Source organism: Haliaeetus leucocephalus, unplaced genomic scaffold (assembly GCF_000737465.1).
Source record: "Haliaeetus leucocephalus isolate CR32 unplaced genomic scaffold, Haliaeetus_leucocephalus-4.0 Scaffold195, whole genome shotgun sequence".
In the NCBI taxonomy this organism is placed as follows: Eukaryota; Metazoa; Chordata; class Aves; order Accipitriformes; family Accipitridae; genus Haliaeetus; species Haliaeetus leucocephalus.
Window position 1 is genome coordinate 1,917,371 of NW_010972631.1, and position 14,571 is coordinate 1,931,941.

Consider the following 14,571-nt stretch of genomic DNA (forward strand, 5'->3'; position numbering starts at 1 on the left):
AAGGGAAACTAAATGAAATTTATGACTAGTTGTGTTTAGTTTGTGTTTTTAACTGTCCAACCTTCCTACCCTCCTTGCTGAAGAAAATGAAATTACACAGCACTTCCTGCATAATTTTAATCAATTATTTCCCCTTTATACATTTTACAGTCTGAAGTGCCAAGTACTGAATTAAAAATTTGATCCCGAGAAACCATATATAGCATAGCAATCATGTGACTTTAAGCTTCAAAATTTGTTACTAGTTGAAGAAATGGCCATTACCTATTGATTTTTCTGTTCCAAGGTCATGTTGCCTGCATATTTGGCAATTAAAAGCCACACGCTGTTGAGGCTTGCTTCCCTTTATTTCCAAGTGTTTTACCCTCCGAAGGTGTGAAAGTCAGATGGTATGTGCTTATCTTGCATTGGGTGGTTAGGGTTGGGGAGGCTGCAGGCAGGTGGCAGAGGACAGCTGCGCAGAGCACTTGGCTCTGTGTCCTCCTGCAGATCAGAGAGACATTCGGCTGTTTTGCTGCTCCCTTTCATTTGTCAAGTGTAGTGGCAAGATAAATAGGTGAGGTTCAGGGCAGAAGAGAGCTATTCAACATTCTGCTCCTACTAAAATTTCTCCCTTCCCTCGCTGCTGCTTGGAAGCCTTACATACAAAGACCACTACGATGCAGGTCCCCTAGCCTGGTCTCTGGAGTGAAAGACAGTGGAACTTGTTTGCCCTGTGTCTTGATGGAAAAGAGGAATTTTGCAACTGCTCCACTAAGATCCTAAAAATTCTTGCTCTGAGTTTTCATCATTATGTTTCCCAAGTTGTATGTTTAGCCAGTATAAAGGCTGATAAACTCCTCATCCTCCTCAGCCTCTTAATTTGTCTGGCAACATTTAGAACTGGGCCCTCCCTTTAATACAGCAGGAAGTGTTGGTGTGTCTGTGCAATTAGAGCAGTGGGGAAATAAATGACTCCTACCTTCTCTGAGGGTATTTAAAACAAGCCTAATTTATCTTCCATACATTCCTGGCTAAACAGCCTGGTAAGTCACAGGTTCTTGTCATAGGACTTCCCCCCCACCTCCTGCAGTACAGATCTGGTTTGTGCAAGTGATTCAGTCTTTCATGCTCCAGGCTATCATTTTCAGCTGTTTTGGGTAGGCTGAAGTGCCAGTGCAACCAAGTGGGAGCACCTGGATTCTAGTGACAGCTGAACACATGCACTAAGAGCAGCACTTAAATGCCTCAAGTAGAAGGAAAGTGAAGTCTGTCATCCTTTCTCAGTCAGCTGAGGAAGTCTGGGAGTTTTTTGGAGGTAAATATAGTCTTTTACAATAATCGCCATTCAGCTTTTAAGTAGGTGGGGAGAGACAAAGTCCAAACACTTTTCTCTTAACTGCAGCCCTTTCCTAGGTGATAAGACTGACCTGAAGTCTCCACCCATACCACTGAGGTGCATGTGTCACAGCCCTCAGGACAGCTCATCAGTGTATGGCAGACATATATGCTGTTCTGGAGGGAAACACAGCTTTTACCCTTTGGTTTCTAAGGCTTTTTTCCATGTTTGGAAAATGTTGGATGCTGACATCAGCATAAACACACTTGCTCCCCAACCCTGGTCTGAGGGAAGTTGAAGCTTAATGCAGTAAGTGCTGCAGTGTAGCTTTTGAGTGAGTGTGAAAAAAAAGATGGGGCTGGTTAGGACATACCCATGTTACTCTGGTATCTGGAATCGGGTGTGGGTTTTTCTTAACAACCTCATCTTCCTTGGGGACCAGAACACTGGCAATGACCGTGGTTTTCCAGCACTTTGGCACAGCACTTTATTTGTGGCTGTTGTTACAGTATAAGGCAGCAGCTGTGAGCCATTCCAGTCCAGTTCGTACAAAGGGGACAGCACTGGTAACCTGTACTGAGGTGTAGGCACTGCTCCATCCTGGCAGAAGGTCAGAGTGCATCCTGGGCTTGCTTAGTGCAGAGGGCTAAGTGGTTCACTGAGAAGGTTCTTTGACTGAAGAGCTGTCAGCTGAGCAGTGCTTTTAACATTCTTGGCCAACAGTTGTTATTTTCACACAGCTGTTTCCTTCGTTTGCTTCCTTTCCTCAGCAAAGAGAAAAGTTACAGTGTGTACTTCAGGTGTGGATTTTACTACCGTTGTCTAATGTGTGTGAGTTCCATGTTCTCATTTAGTCTATGCTGACACAAGTTCCCCTGCCAGCAAACATCAGCTAGTATTAGTCAAGTTTGCTAGAAAAAGGGAATGATTTAAACAGTTTGCTTTTGCTTTTCTCAAAGAGCAAAAATCTGTATCTTCAAAATTATTCTGTCCCTTTCTCTTCCTCATGAAGGAGTTTTCAGGGAGTTATGACCAGTTTTGGTTTGAAAAACATGCCGCAGAGGCTGAACATGGAAGCTTATTGTCTTTTTTAGCATACTGGCTTTATTTATTTTTAAATCTGTAGTTAAAGGATCTGGAAGGCATTTCATAATGATGACTCAAATCCTGTCAGCTTATAAGCAAGTTAATAATACTGCTTCATCACTTCTGTAGCTTACACAGCCAGTGTTGTCCTTTTGGCTTGCTAGCCTGAATTGTATCAGTATAGTGTTAAATATCACACATCAAAGAAGATTAAAACTGGCACAACAATACCATATTTGGAACATGAGCATTAATAGAGCAGTACATTACACAGGGAGGCTGAGTGTTAAAACAACAATATTGCTATTCAAGCCTATCCAGGCACTCGGAATGTATCTCACAACATTCAGTCATCGTTGACTTTGACTCAGTATGCAAAGTTAGCAAGGACTAGTTTAGTGGGAACACAGCCATTGCACAATGTTAGAAAGAACAGGTTTATTAAGACCTTGGTGGCACATTAACAGCCTCCCCATGTCAACCTTGCCACGTGGTCAGTTTTCTGCTTGCTAGGCTTTATGAAGCCTAAGAGTTCTAGTTCAGAAACGGCTCGAATAAAACGAGCACTGGACATTTCAGTAAAGGAAAGGGAGTACACTTTTTTATGACACATATTGATAGAGAGACACTATTCTCTCTAGGAGGTGAAGATTTCCAAGTCATGGTAAGCACAGATTACACAAAATGTGTTGCACACTAAAATTGTTGGAAATAAGGGCAGAGCATCATCTGCCTACAGAAGCACAAATCTTCAATCTAATCAGTATTTCTTTTGCTACATGCATACAATGTGGCAACAAAGGAAGACTTCCTTTCCCCACTGCTAAGAGAAGCTTAGAGCCTACAAAGATATTATTTTTGTAGTGTCTAAGAAGAAAGAATTTATACTTCCACGGCCCTTGACAAAAAAAGGGAAGATAGATAATTGTAGAGATTTTTTTTTGAGGTTTCATTAAACAGCACCACCTTTTTGTTACTTGCTATTCACTATACCTTTCTTGCTGCCTTCCTGACACACAGCTATATATCCTTGAGTTAAATAGAGAATTTAGTTTTGTATTAATTACCAGTGGAGCTTGTAAAAACAGAAGGGCTTTATAATAAAAGTATTAGACCATATAAATATTCTTCCTGTAGTTAAGCCTCCTTTTGTACAACTATTCATCTTTTTTCTGTGGCAGCACTACTGTTGTAGCCATGAGTTGGTTCCAATGCTCATCCTTTAAATATTTTGCAGACCTCAGTTAAGAATCAGGACAAAGTGAGAAGCAGAATGGATGTTTTGTGGGAACTAAAATTCTCAACTCTAAGGTACTAGAACTCATGACTTCTACAGAGACACTACTTTTGTAATCATTTCCTCTGCTAATGCTTCTATCTTCCTCATAATAACCTGTCTCTATTTCTCCATCTGCTCTCTAGGTCACAGCTATCCTATCATCTGTTCCCCAGTAATGCTCTCCCCCTATACAGCAGCTGTACCAACTCTCAGATGATTTAACCAATTAGAATAGTTCAACTGGTTTTAAGGACTGTTGGTTCTGTTTCAGATCCAAACACCTCCTATGGAGAAAAGCTGCTCTCTTACCTCACTGCCCTCAGCCCAACTATTTCAGCTGATCTATTTCTGTGACATTTTCAGTACATTAAGGCTGTTAAGACAACTAGTTTTAATTTTTCTGGAATTAGTTATCTGTGCACATTAAGCTGTATTTTAAAAATCCTGGTTCATTAATCCTGTAAGCATTTGAATGTCAAACTTGAGAGAAATGAAGAAAGGATACTGGATAATATCATCCACCTGGTCTGAGGAAGGTGCATCTGCATTTGGTCCCTCAGCTGCCATCACCACAGTTGAGAAAGCCTAGAAGGGGAAAAGCAGCACAGATTTAACACATTTCATAGAGAGAGCTGCATATATAAAAAAAAAAAAAAAGAGCTCTGAGCTGATGACTATCACTCAGGAGGAATGAGATCTTGGAACAGTAACTCCATGAGAATGTCAGTTCAGCAGCAATCAAGAGCAAGCAAAGTTACATATTACCATGGCAGGAATATAGAATGAAAAGACATCACTCCATGAACTTGTGTGCCTGCATTTTAAATCCCAATATAGTTCTGGTCCCTGACTCAGAAAAAATACAGAACTGAAAAGTGTTCTGAAAGCACAACTGCTTAAACATTCTGGAAAAATGAAGGAGCTAAGTTGGCTGTTAAGAAATTATGAAGTTGAGGGACAGCAAGAGGCTGGTTATGAATCTTCTGTCCACTTTTATTTCCAATACACAAACAAGGCAGCAGCAAATAGAACAAGTGAAAGGCACGTCCTCTGCACTGCATGTAGTTATGCTATGGAATGTCTTGCCAGAGGATGCTGTGGCTGCTAAAAAGTTATATTGGTAATGTAATCCAGGTGGGCTTACAAAATACAGAGAAACCATTCCAGTTAAAGAAACTCTAGAGCTAAAACATCATTGTTAGCTAGGGAGTATTTGGAGAATGTATCATATTAATGTAGGTTCTCTTGTTACATTCTCTCTGCTTTTGGTCACAGTATGAGACAGGATATCAGGCTAGAAGGACCTTTGTTCTGCCCTAGCACAAGCATTCTCTCGAAGAGCCCCACACTTGCCAAGCAGCAGCACTTGCCTGTTTCCATAAAAGTGTCACAGAAAACTTAAAGGTAGCTTTGTGAAGAATAATATCTGATCTGTGCCAAGCATAAAATAGAAGCAGAAGCAAAAGATTTTAATCATGGAGTAATAATGCTGAAAATAAATGATTCACAGTAGTCAGAGGAAGACGCTATGGGCTGGTCATTAGAGTTACTGTGTGTTCTTGCACAGGAGCAACTAAGGAATGCCATGATTTAAGCTGTGAAAAGGGGCACTAAAGAAAAGCAGACATGCAGCATAAAGATAAATCAGAATACTGAAAGCAGGTAAAGGCACTGTTTGCATTGTCAACATACCTCTAACCAATCAACGAGATTAATCAATCTGCCACACTCCAAATGAAGTTTATACACTATGCATATGTCAGGAGCTTTATTAGAAATGCTTCCTCCACCACTTTTCAAAGCTTGATTCTGATGAAAAAAAAAAAATGAAAGCAGTAACTTCGATCAGTTTTTAATCTTGAACAATCTCTAGGGCTACATATAACACTATTTCACATAGTAGGTATTTTAACCAAATGTTTACTGGATGTGTGTTTAATGGCAAGTAGTGGTACAAAGGAAAAAAACCAGGAAATAAGAAAACACCATTAAAAAAAACACAAACAAAACACCCACAACAAAAAAACACCTAGCTAATTCACTCCTGGTGTTCCTTCTACAATTTTGTACACTTAGGCAGTCTCTAATGAGTGATTATGTGATTAGGCTTTTCCCCAATTTTTTTGCTAGTTCTATTTACATAATCAGAGAGAGATACTGTGTTCTGTGGATTCAGGAAAAGAAACTAGTCATGATTTGCCTCACACTGTAGTGTGTAGAAAACAGAAAAGTATCCCTCCCCCCCCACACCCCCAAAAGGAAAGAGGAAGTCTTAGTATAGATCTACCAGATGTAGTAAAAAGCAGAATTGCTTCTCTAATCTCAGAGTTTTATCTTTGAAATGTAACAATTGTTTCTCTCTGGCTTGAAACTCAGCACCTATAAAGGCAAAAGTCTGATTTCTCACAAACTATTCTATATGTCAGGAAATTCAGGTCATCAGCACTGAACCATTTACTTGAGAAGTAAAAAAGCCACTTGAACCAGAAGCAAAAGTCTCTGTAGAGCTACAGAAATTTACATTTCATAACAGTTCATAATTTTTTTTTCAGTTCCATGCACTCAAAGAAGCCAGCTCTCTTAACATGAAAACAACCACTGATCGTTCCTTTCAGTGCATAGAAATTTTTGCTAAAATAACTTTTACATGCTACTAAAATGTGCCAGTTACTTTTGGGAAGTCTGTAAAGCCCTAGAAAGAATACCTTCATAAATAAATGCTTTTCAAGATAGGAAAGAAGGTTGGGCAAAGAATGTAACTTTGCTCGAGAATCTCTAGCTTGCCTTTCATAGATCTCAATCCCTGCAATTTCTGAGGCTCAGATTCAGTTTGGACTCTAGCACTTATGAGACATTTCACAATTTCCAGAAAGCCTAACAATTTTCAAGTTTATTTATTCTGTACATGGAACACAAAAGCTGTAGCCCTTATGTTAATGTCTGTCAGTTCAGTTCAGATGGTCTCCAGATAAATTCAGAGTAACATGGCTAAACCCTCAAAATGTTACACTCCAGACTATAATTCAGGAACATACCGTAATAGTTTCAAATACTACTGTGTTACTAACTGGCACAGGTGAAGTTACACCTTCTGGCTGATGTAGTGGCTTGCTACTGCCCACAGGGATAACCCTACGCGTTTTTCTTTTCCCCTCGGCTACTTCTCCTAACTCTGTGGCTTCCTACGCTTTGCTTTGATTTTCTAATCTTAAGGTCAGAACAGTTAGCACAGCCAAGAGAAGATGCAACTTCTAGAGCAACTGCACTCTCCTGGAACAGGTTCATCTGTAGAATTAATATCTAGCTGGACCACAGGCAAATGCCAAGAATGATCCAGGGAAGGTGTTACTGATTGGCAGTGCAGAGTTTCTGCCAGTACCTAAAGAATTCAGCCTCGCTTGTGATAACTAGGCCAAGTCTTTACAGCATAGCGGGAGGGAGCTGCAGCTGCATGCAGGGAAACCTCAGCTTCCTGAGGCAGCAGCGCACGCGTTGTCCCGGAGAGGAAATAACCAGACTGAGAAGCAGGAAGCTGCCCTAGAACGAGCAGCCAGTTGTGAAACCAGCTGCACAGCACAGAGGTGCTCTTTCAGAAAGAGAAGAGTATGGGAGTGGGAACAACCCAGAATGCTGATGATGTTTCTCTTGCTTGACCCCGCCCCCAGAGGCTAGACTGAGGACAGACTTGTACCTTGCCCTGGAATCAATGTTGCTGCCTTTCCCAAGGACCAAATACTAGTATCCCCTTCCCCCGATATGGGAGCTTAATTGCAGCTCAAGGATTTTCGTTTCATAGCAATCAAAGTATCTTCATCGGTAATAGGGCTCATTTCTTGAGATCAATGTAAAAAAATCGCCCTTCTTACCCAAGGTCAAGAACAAAACTTGCATGACCATCTAAACCCCAGGAAGACTGAAGATCAGATTTCCTTGTGCTGACACAATACTAAGCAGTGCCTTGCTGGTATTCCAAGTTACAACTTGTTCAATTTTCAAGGGATCAGTGAAAACAGAATTACACTTTTTTTGGTGGGTATTTTTTTCAGGGTAAATATGATTCTTGGTTCGCATTTTGCTAAATAAATAACTGGACTGGATTCCTGTAAGAAATGCATCACACATTAATAATTTGCTGGTACTCCACTGAAGCAGATCCTTTCTGTCCTAGCCTTCTGGAAGGAACAGCTCTAGAGAACTTTGCTCTGGTCATGGCCCAGGAAAGTACAAGCCATGCAGAAGTCATGGATACAATTAAGAAAAAATACTTATTTGACTTACATGGATTAAAATGCTAAGCAAGGTACTCAGCCAATACTGCTGCTGTTAGAAACCATGCCAAACCTTCACAATCTACTCAGAAAACATCGGAAATATGTTAAATTATGAAAGAACAAAGTGCAGGATGACAGAGGGCTTTAAATCCTGTCAACTCATCAAAGAGAATACTTATTAAACACATCAGTGGGTAGATTTTGCTAGCTCTGCTAATCTATATTTTTACAGGTTCTCTAAAAATATAAATTAATGTGGTTCATATTAGGTCTCTTTAATGGTAGCCCACTTGCTAACTACTGTTTTCAAAAATAAGCTCTTCAAGTGGTTTTAGAAATAACTCCTGCACACAGCAAAACTGACAACCCTCATTCAAATAGAGGCACAGTGCCAACAAACCCAATATGAATCGGGTTGTAGATTTCAAAGACTGGATTTTATCAGGTATGATTCCTGATAAATGTTGGCTGTGACTCAAGTAACATATAATCACTCAGATACAGCTACAACCATGTTTTCTTCAAAACTGTAATGACATTTTTAAGGGAAATGTTAGAGCATGAGGATAACTCCAAGCAGCATCTATAATCAAGGACAAAAAAAAAAGAGAGAAAAAAAAAAGTATGTTCACTCCTTTTCCAAATCCTGCTCTATTTCTTTCTTTCAGTCATCCTGTGAATTTGATTTATGAAAGAAGTAGAAAAGGGGCTGCTTTTCTTCTCTAGAAAAGGGCAGGGTTAACTAAAAGAATCAATGACAATCCTTTTCTTGGACTCGGAAAAGATAGGATGTCAATACACAACACACATTAAAATAAATGTAAAAAGAAAAACAAAGGACTCCTTTAAATATCCTGTATTTAAGCTGTTGTTAATGTCATCACTCCGCCTGAACACAGCCTTCACCTTACAGCAAGTCTACACACTGAGGACTAAGCACAAGCCCTGTAAAGAAAGTCTCTGGAAAGAGCCACACTGTATTTTTCCCCATAGACAGTCATCCCTTTTGTAATGGAGGACAAAATGACTTTTCTTAGCGTACATCTACAGGAGAAAGAAAAGAGCATGACTAGGCTCTGGAAAATGGATTCCCCATATAGAACTCTTTCCATAATTAGCTGCTTTATTTCAGCCAGACCAATTCCCTAGCTCTTTGCAAAGTCCCCAGTTGCTTATCAACGCAAACTTGCTGGTTCTCTGCAAAACAGCTGAATGTGTGCCAAGCTTCATGAAACAGCAAAACTAAGCCTTACACATCATCCTCACGTGTAGTCTTCAGAACCTACTCCAGCACCACAAACAACTTACTTGTTTCTTACCTTCAGGTAGCAGTATGGGTTATTTAAAGCTGTATGAAGTGCAATCCTCGGGGCAGCATTCAAGTGCTCACGGAGAACACTGGCTGTGTTGAAATACACTATCTCATGCAGAGTCTTGTGGTCTGCAGGAACAAGGTAATTTCTGAAAAAGCAACACGAGGTATGGGGGAAGGAAGGGAGATACAAGCTTTACCTTAAGGGAAACAACAGAAGTCTACTGCAGTCTCTGACCGCAGTAGACAAGAATGTATGTTTCCCAACCAATACTGACAAATCTTTGAAAAAACAAGAGGAACAGTGCTGAAATCAACTTTTAAGCAGGGAAGTCAGTTATTATCAACTCTACATCTAATGGATTTAGCATAGAACTCTAGCTGGGCCACTGACAATTTCAAAAATAAGGGCAGCAGGTGAAATGCTAACATGAGTGATGTACTCCACAGATCTTGCTTATCCATCTTGAGGCCTCCTGATGAGTCTCTGCTCATCTTTGTCTTCATATTTGAAGCTTTTTTTCTTGGCACAGTCATACCTCTGTTAGCTTCTCTGCCTCCCCCTGCCAAGGCTCTATAAATTAACAAGTGCCTTCATCTCTTCCCCCACCCCAAGCCTTTCACATTTTCTGCTGCAGAGCTGCCTCCAAAACCCTAATCTTCTATGCTTTGCTCACCAAAACAGTTCCCAAAATGGATAGGATATCACACTCGACATCTATACAGTTTGCTAAGTAGAACAGATCAGCAAAGATTAGGGTAAAAACTCTTGACTTTATTTTGTTACATATACCCAGTCCTCCCTTCACTTTTTTCTGTAGCCAAAATAAGTTGGTCAATTCATGGGCCAATTACTCTACTAATCTATGGAAAAGAGGGGTTTTTTCTAATTATTATTTTTAGAGCCCCCATCAAAGAAAGAATAGGAAGGGAAAAAAAAAAGTATGCTTCATATTGCAGGGACCAAGACACAATTTTGACAAGATTAACATTAGCAAAATTTCTCTTGCAACTTATGGTGCAAACTAATGCAGGAATATAAAACAGGAAAGCTCACCTTACAAGACTGTCTATATAGTCAACAACTTCAAAACGAAGCATTTCAAACTTCGTCAGTTTCTTAGAACGCCTTGATTCCTTCAACTCCAACAAAGTCTTTAAAAAAAAGTGGTGCATAAAACTACATGGGAGGTAGTTATTCTCTGGAGAACACAATCTATATGTTTAACATGTATAATTAATTTTTGCTGGCATGTCTTCACTGATGATGTTTGAAAGTGTGATCGTGCAGTTATTTTTATTTAGGCCAGTGTATTCAGTTCTCAAACTGGTAGGAGTTTGGGAATTTCAAAGAAATACGTGTTAGGCAGAATGTGTAATTTACAAGTTAAGTAAGAAGAAACCCCCTAATTTGCATTTTAAAATCCTAGTTTATAACAGATATTTTCTATGCATCAGCTGGGCCTGACATACATAGTTGGTACTTATTCATTCATTTTTGAGAAGAGTTACTTATACACAACCTTTACTCAGAGCTCCAGCAAGCTGGGAAGAACTAACCATGGACAATTACATCTTAAAAGATTCAGTTAAGAAACTAGTCAGTAAAGCCTACGTAGGCCTAACCTTCTGAAGATGATAAAGGTCTGTCTTCTTCTGGAGCTCCTTTTGTGACGATACGGACACATCTTGTTCTTGGAAAGCTTCTGCTTTAGAACAAAACTAATGTTTGATATGTGGGGTAAACTTTTCCTGACTACCTATATAAACCCCCTAACCCAAGCAATCCAAGAAGTGTTCAGTTACTGGTTCACATAGACCCAAACACAGGTAGCTTTTGAGTCTTGCACCTTGTAAAAGATTGTTAAAAAAAGGAGTCTGCAGTACAGCTTAACCAACAGTAATTAAGTAACCGAAGCAATTCAGCCCTGAGCAAAGATCCAGCCCAAGCCTTGCACATCACTTGAATTCCACTTACGTCATACTCTCAACATTTCTAAGCTGGACAGATTAGTACTAGATACTCCTGATGCTTTTAAGAGTGTTCAAAAAGCCATACACTGCATATTTTTTCCTTCTTCTGCAAAAAAACAACTACAGAAGAAATGAGTTCTCCATACTTAACCAAGAAACTGCAACCAGGGCAGCAAACCAAAAGTGTGCTAAGGTATTTCATTGCCCAGTTTTATTCTTATCTTAATTTATAACAGAAGTTTGTTTTCATAGCCATGTAGCTTGTTGATCAATTGCACCAATAATTAGTAATTTTTAGGTAAAAACAAAGAAGCAAAAACTCCCAAAGCACAATCAATGCCAGTATGAATGATAATCAAATCAAAACAAAAGGTAACTAGATTTCTTGCCTTACTTATGAAGATGGTAACAAGATGGAGATTCCACCTATGGATCACATGTAAATATCCAATCAGCAGTGACAATCATGATATATAAAAGCTTTTTGGTGACCTACATAGAATGAGTTGGTACTTTCCAGTGCCCTGTGGACATTTGTATTTGTGTTGAACAAAACAGAGAACTTCCTCTCTCCACTACTACACTGATAATATTTTGAGAGATTTTTTAATGAAATCCTTCAGTTCAAAATACACTGAACATAAGGATATTTTGTTTCTTTAAGCTTCATGTTTTTATTTTTTTCCAGTTCATAAGGCAGTCAGGAAGATAGAATTTGTTGTTTTAAAAAAAAAAATAAAAAAATTTTGGACTATCCTTTCACTGGACGGGCTCTGTGGGAGATTTGGGTACATAACATTTTTGGCAGACTTCTGAAAACTCCCGCTAACAATGCAATCACAGAAACATACAGGAAGAAGTCACCTAACTCAGCAACCTATTTGTGTAAAGTTTATCTTAACTTCCCCTTCTCACTTTTTCATTATAGCTCAAATCCGCTTTGAAAACAAACTAAGATCATTCATGGATTCATTAGACGTTCTCTGCTTTAAAAACATCTTCGAATACTAAATGAAAATAAATACCGCCTTTTTTGTTTTATAGTTCTGCATGTCCCTGAATTCCCAAAGTTCTTTTTTTTATTTATTCCCTCAAGGTAAAAATCCAACTACTTAAAAGCCTTTTGCTTCAATTCTTTTTTTCCAAGCTAGATGAACCTTTAGGTTTTCCATCGTAGTTCAGATTCTTCAGCGCTGGTATCTTCACTGACATATACAGCTTTTTCAAAGTGATCACCTATTTCCTGTACCACAGCCCTGCTATTACTACATCTATTCAAAAATGCATGGTACAGGCAAGACCCAATTCTTCTAAACAAACCTCAGTTAACACTAGAGCATTACATGACTACTTTAATTAATATTAGATTGCATTCGGTGGCTTATTGCCTACTTGTCCAAATGCTGGGTGGCAAGCACACTGATAATGAACTTAATTTAATATGCATAAAACAGACCAGATGATAACCACTTCATCTTCAAAAGGGAATCATAGGGGAGCACTTCTCCGTAGTTCAGGGGAAGCAACAGAATTCCTATTCCAGAAGAATACTGGAGTATGTCATATTCCTATTACAGAAGGAATATAGCAGTTTCTGTTAACCTGCCTCTGAAAGACGGAAGGCTGCTACTCATTTGCCTTACTGAACTTTCAAATATGTCCTCTACCATGAACAATCAAATATACGGGCCTGACAAGTTACAGCATGTCAGCAGAGCCCTGACAACTGGCACTTGGTATCCTAGCTCTTATATGAATTTAACTGAAGGTGCAGGTGAAAGAACTTTATATACATTTGGATTAAATACCATGCCATAAGGAAGTCTGCTCCTATTTATCATTTAATATCTGTTTTTATTTGTTAAATGTTTTCAATGATTGCAACATCTGGTAAAATGCTCAAAATATACGTATGACAGATTTAGTGAGTAATGTTTGCTGATCTGTCCAATTTCTTATCTTACACCACTCTTCCGTATTACTAAAACCACGAACCACGTACCAATAAAGAATATAAACATCTCCTGATTTTGTGCATGTATTTAAAAAAACAATCCGGAAAAATCTGATGGTTTGATACAATGACAGGATATTACCAGGGAAAATTATCCCCATTGGTCAGATTATAAAACAGCTTTTGTATAATCTGCAATGGAATGTATGATGGTACACACCCACCTTCTAGTTTCTGAAACTGGGTCAAGAAATCCTTCAACTTCTCTACTGTCTTATCAAACTCCTTTCCAGAAGATGACACAAAAATTTCCACACATTGTTGAAGCATGGTTACCAAATCAGACTTATTCAACATCCTAAAAGACACAATTGTTGGCTGAAGTTGAACCACAGAATGATGAAACAGCTTTCAACATTCTTAGTTGAAAAGAAGTTTAAAAATAATTTGAAAAACTCCTTTTAAAAGAGCAAACCTCCAAGATTTCAAGCATTCAGTCTTGCAGTAAAGTAAGTTTTTTTCCTTGCTGTCATTAACAGAAATAAAAAACTATGTTAGGGTTCATAACTCATTCCCAAAAATGATAAATGAAATGGTAAAAAAAAATCAGATTAGTATGTATTCACACATCCACAAAATCCATTACTCTTTGTGATTCAGAATGATTCTCAAACAAAATCCAAATTGCTGTTTTCTGTATAAAAACCTATAACCTATGCTATAAACCTAACCACCACTAGAATCCCAGAATCATTTAGGTTGGAAAGGACCTCTTGAGATCATCTAGCCCAACCTCCAGCCTAGCATTTACTTACTTTTAATTATGTATTAGCGCATTTTATAAATGTCACCAAGCACTGCTCAGCCTCAGAACCTTCATTTAAAAGATATCAAAGCAAGTCCTTGCAAATATCCACAAATGAAATCCAGAATTACAGTCATTGCATCAAGCCAGTACCATCACACATGCATGTAACTTTCTTCATGCAGTGGGAGAAGTTCCCATTGCTAAACACTCTGGTTCTGAACAATCATAGCCACTGTTACCAGGAGCCCTTCCCAGCCTATTCTTGTGCTTTTGCTTTGTCTTATACAAAACAAAGGTGCTAATAGTTTAAGGATTTTAGAAGACATAAGAAACACAGCTATGCAAAAAAGGGAACGTGACAAAAGAATGAAATGATCGTAATCAATCAATCAGTGTGTCAGGCAGTGGGTCTCCGTATTAGCTACCTAAAAATTGACTAAGAGAGTTTTAAAAAAGAATTTAGAAGAGGCTGGGGAAGCTTTATGGATGTCTGGAGGGGCAACTGAAATTTGAGCTCTAGATTCTAACTAGCAGTTGATGCTAAATGCTTGTAAAGGCTAGAATTTGAA

The 14,571-nt window shown here is 38.8% G+C and overlaps 1 protein-coding gene across 4 annotated transcripts in view; it reads right to left on the reverse strand.

Moving 5' to 3' along the window:
• Nucleotides 1-2,329: 2,329 nt before the first annotated feature.
• The window catches only part of ORC3 (origin recognition complex, subunit 3), a 39,353-nt gene continuing 27,111 nt past the window's right edge, over nt 2,330-14,571 (reverse strand). Inside the window, exons 14-20 of one of the 4 annotated variants that reach the window (XR_774234.1) lie at nt 13,419-13,552; nt 10,893-10,975; nt 10,324-10,421; nt 9,274-9,395; nt 5,376-5,492; nt 4,189-4,268; nt 2,330-2,970 (exon numbers count right to left, since the gene is read on the reverse strand). Coding sequence is in view for 3 of the 4 variants with exons in the window: in XM_010565716.1 (XP_010564018.1) it covers nt 2,865-2,970; nt 4,189-4,268; nt 5,376-5,492; nt 9,274-9,415; nt 10,324-10,421; nt 10,893-10,975; nt 13,419-13,552 (760 nt within the window). In the remaining variant the exon portion in view is untranslated. Of the gene's footprint in view, nt 2,971-4,188; nt 4,269-5,375; nt 5,493-9,273; nt 9,416-10,323; nt 10,422-10,892; nt 10,976-13,418; nt 13,553-14,571 lie in introns of all 4 variants that reach the window. The other 3 variants (XM_010565713.1, XM_010565716.1, XM_010565714.1) reach the window with 3 other exon arrangements.